General features: G+C 50.3%; 1 protein-coding gene across 1 annotated transcript; it reads right to left on the minus strand.

Annotated features, from left to right (window-relative positions):
• On the minus strand, nucleotides 1–1,026 carry LOC125727541 (malate dehydrogenase, mitochondrial-like). The gene has a single exon (XM_049004339.1). It carries the CDS (start codon nucleotides 1,024–1,026, stop codon nucleotides 1–3), a length of 1,026 nt encoding a protein of 341 aa, XP_048860296.1.
• Nucleotides 1,027–1,810: the final 784 nt, after the last annotated feature.

Raw genomic sequence — 1,810 nt, forward strand, 5'->3', positions numbered from 1 at the left:
TTATTTTGTTAAAGTGTTGGCGCACTCGCAAAGTCCCTCCCCCTTCTTAATGGAGGCCTTCAGCTCGTCCAGTGCTTCCGCCACCAGCTTGGTCTCCAAGGCGGAGAGCTTGCCAAGGCCTAGGTTTCTTTCCACTCCGTGTCTGCCGAGGAGGAGAGGGGTGGAGAAATATGTGCATTCGCCTTCCTCTGACCTGACGAATGCACATTCGATGACCCCTTCTTTGCCATTCATGGCATCCAGCAGAGACACGGCGAACCTAGCCCCTGCATACGCCATGGAGAGGGTGGCAGAGCCTGCCCCAGCCTTCGCCTTCACCACCTCAGTGCCTGCGTCTTGGATACGCCTCGTGAGGTTAGTGAGAGTATCCACACTGAACTCCACTTTGGGAGTGCACCGAGATAAGACCGGAATTATGGTCTTGCCCGCATGGCCACCAACTACAGGGACGTTGACATGAGCAGGATTCAGTCCCGTGAGTTCGGCCACGAAGGTGTTAGCCCTGACGATGTCTAGCGTCGTCACACCAAAGACCCGCTTAGGGTTGTAAACTCCATGCTTCCTAAGAATCTCTGAAGCTATGGGAACAGTGGAGTTTACCGGGTTGGTGATTAGACAAATCATAGCTTCAGGGCAGTTGCGGGCACAGGCATCAGCCAGGGTGGCCACGATGGAGGCGTTGGTTCCGAAGAGGTCATCCCGTGTCATCCCGGGCTTCCTGGGCACTCCAGCAGGAATGACGACAACTTCACTCCCCTTCAGAGCTTGCGGGAGTTGTTCAGGGCCGACGTAGCCAGTGACCTGGGCCCTGGTCTCAATGTGACTGAGGTCTGCAGCCACTCCGAGGGTGTGGACAACGTCATAAAGCGAGAGCTGGCTGACCAGTGGACTCTTCTTAAGCAGCAGTGACAGGGGCTGGCCGATGCCCCCAGATGCACCCAACACTGTCACCTTTGTATTGCTCTGGGAAGAGCTGCAGAAGCTGCGAGCAATACTCACAGCTGATCTGGCTATCCGAGAGAACATTATCACTACTGCTTTGCTGGTACGCTGAAAATGAAATGAGAATTCTGCAGACTCTCCCTTATCACCCACCCTAGGTTCTAGAACTAATATACACGTGAGCAACTACGTAAAACGCTAGCTAGGCACGCAACATCTCATTGGACACGGACTGGAACAGAATGGAAAGAACGTCACTTTGTGGACGAAATGCATTTCGGGAGTGAAAGAAATGCATTTTGTGTACGTGACTTTTCTGAACATATAGGCTATTTCCATAGGGTAGCCACAAATGCTACAGTAAACACTAGTTCGCTGCTTAAGACTAATGTATCATGCAGTTTTAATAACAATTAATTAAATAATTAATAATCAAAGACCAAATTAATATCCGTCGCTTTGCTCATATTATAAATAACCTGATATTGCCCCCTGTATATTGGGCCGAATTTTCTTCCCAGTCCATTACTTTCCACCGTAAAAAATAGCCAACAGATAATGTGAGCGCCTACAAAGGTTACAGCAGATTCTTTTGCTTTCTTCTCTTCATCTGCTCAATAAACGTGTTATTTGACTGCTTAGGACACAGCAAGAGGGTTGAAATTTGCGATTTCAGAGATGAAGACGGGGAAATCCAAACAAAATCGTACTGGCAAAATTGTTCAGAATCGCCGGAATTGCGCGGCGTGGCGGTAGGTGGCACTCGATTGTTTTACGGGCGGTAAGCGAAAACCGACTCGCTGGTGCTAGCCGAGCTTCAGCAGCTAGTCCTGGGCGGAATCCCACAGCGCCTCGTGGTGCGCCTAAC

This window comes from Brienomyrus brachyistius, unplaced genomic scaffold (genome assembly GCF_023856365.1).
Source record: "Brienomyrus brachyistius isolate T26 unplaced genomic scaffold, BBRACH_0.4 scaffold102, whole genome shotgun sequence".
Classification (NCBI taxonomy): domain Eukaryota; kingdom Metazoa; phylum Chordata; class Actinopteri; order Osteoglossiformes; family Mormyridae; genus Brienomyrus; species Brienomyrus brachyistius.

What these genes read in the sequence shown, in the direction of transcription:
- LOC125727541 (XM_049004339.1), bottom strand. Translation starts at nt 1,026, where the DNA reads ATGTTCTCTCGGATAGCCAGATCAGCTGTGAGTATTGCTCGCAGCTTC.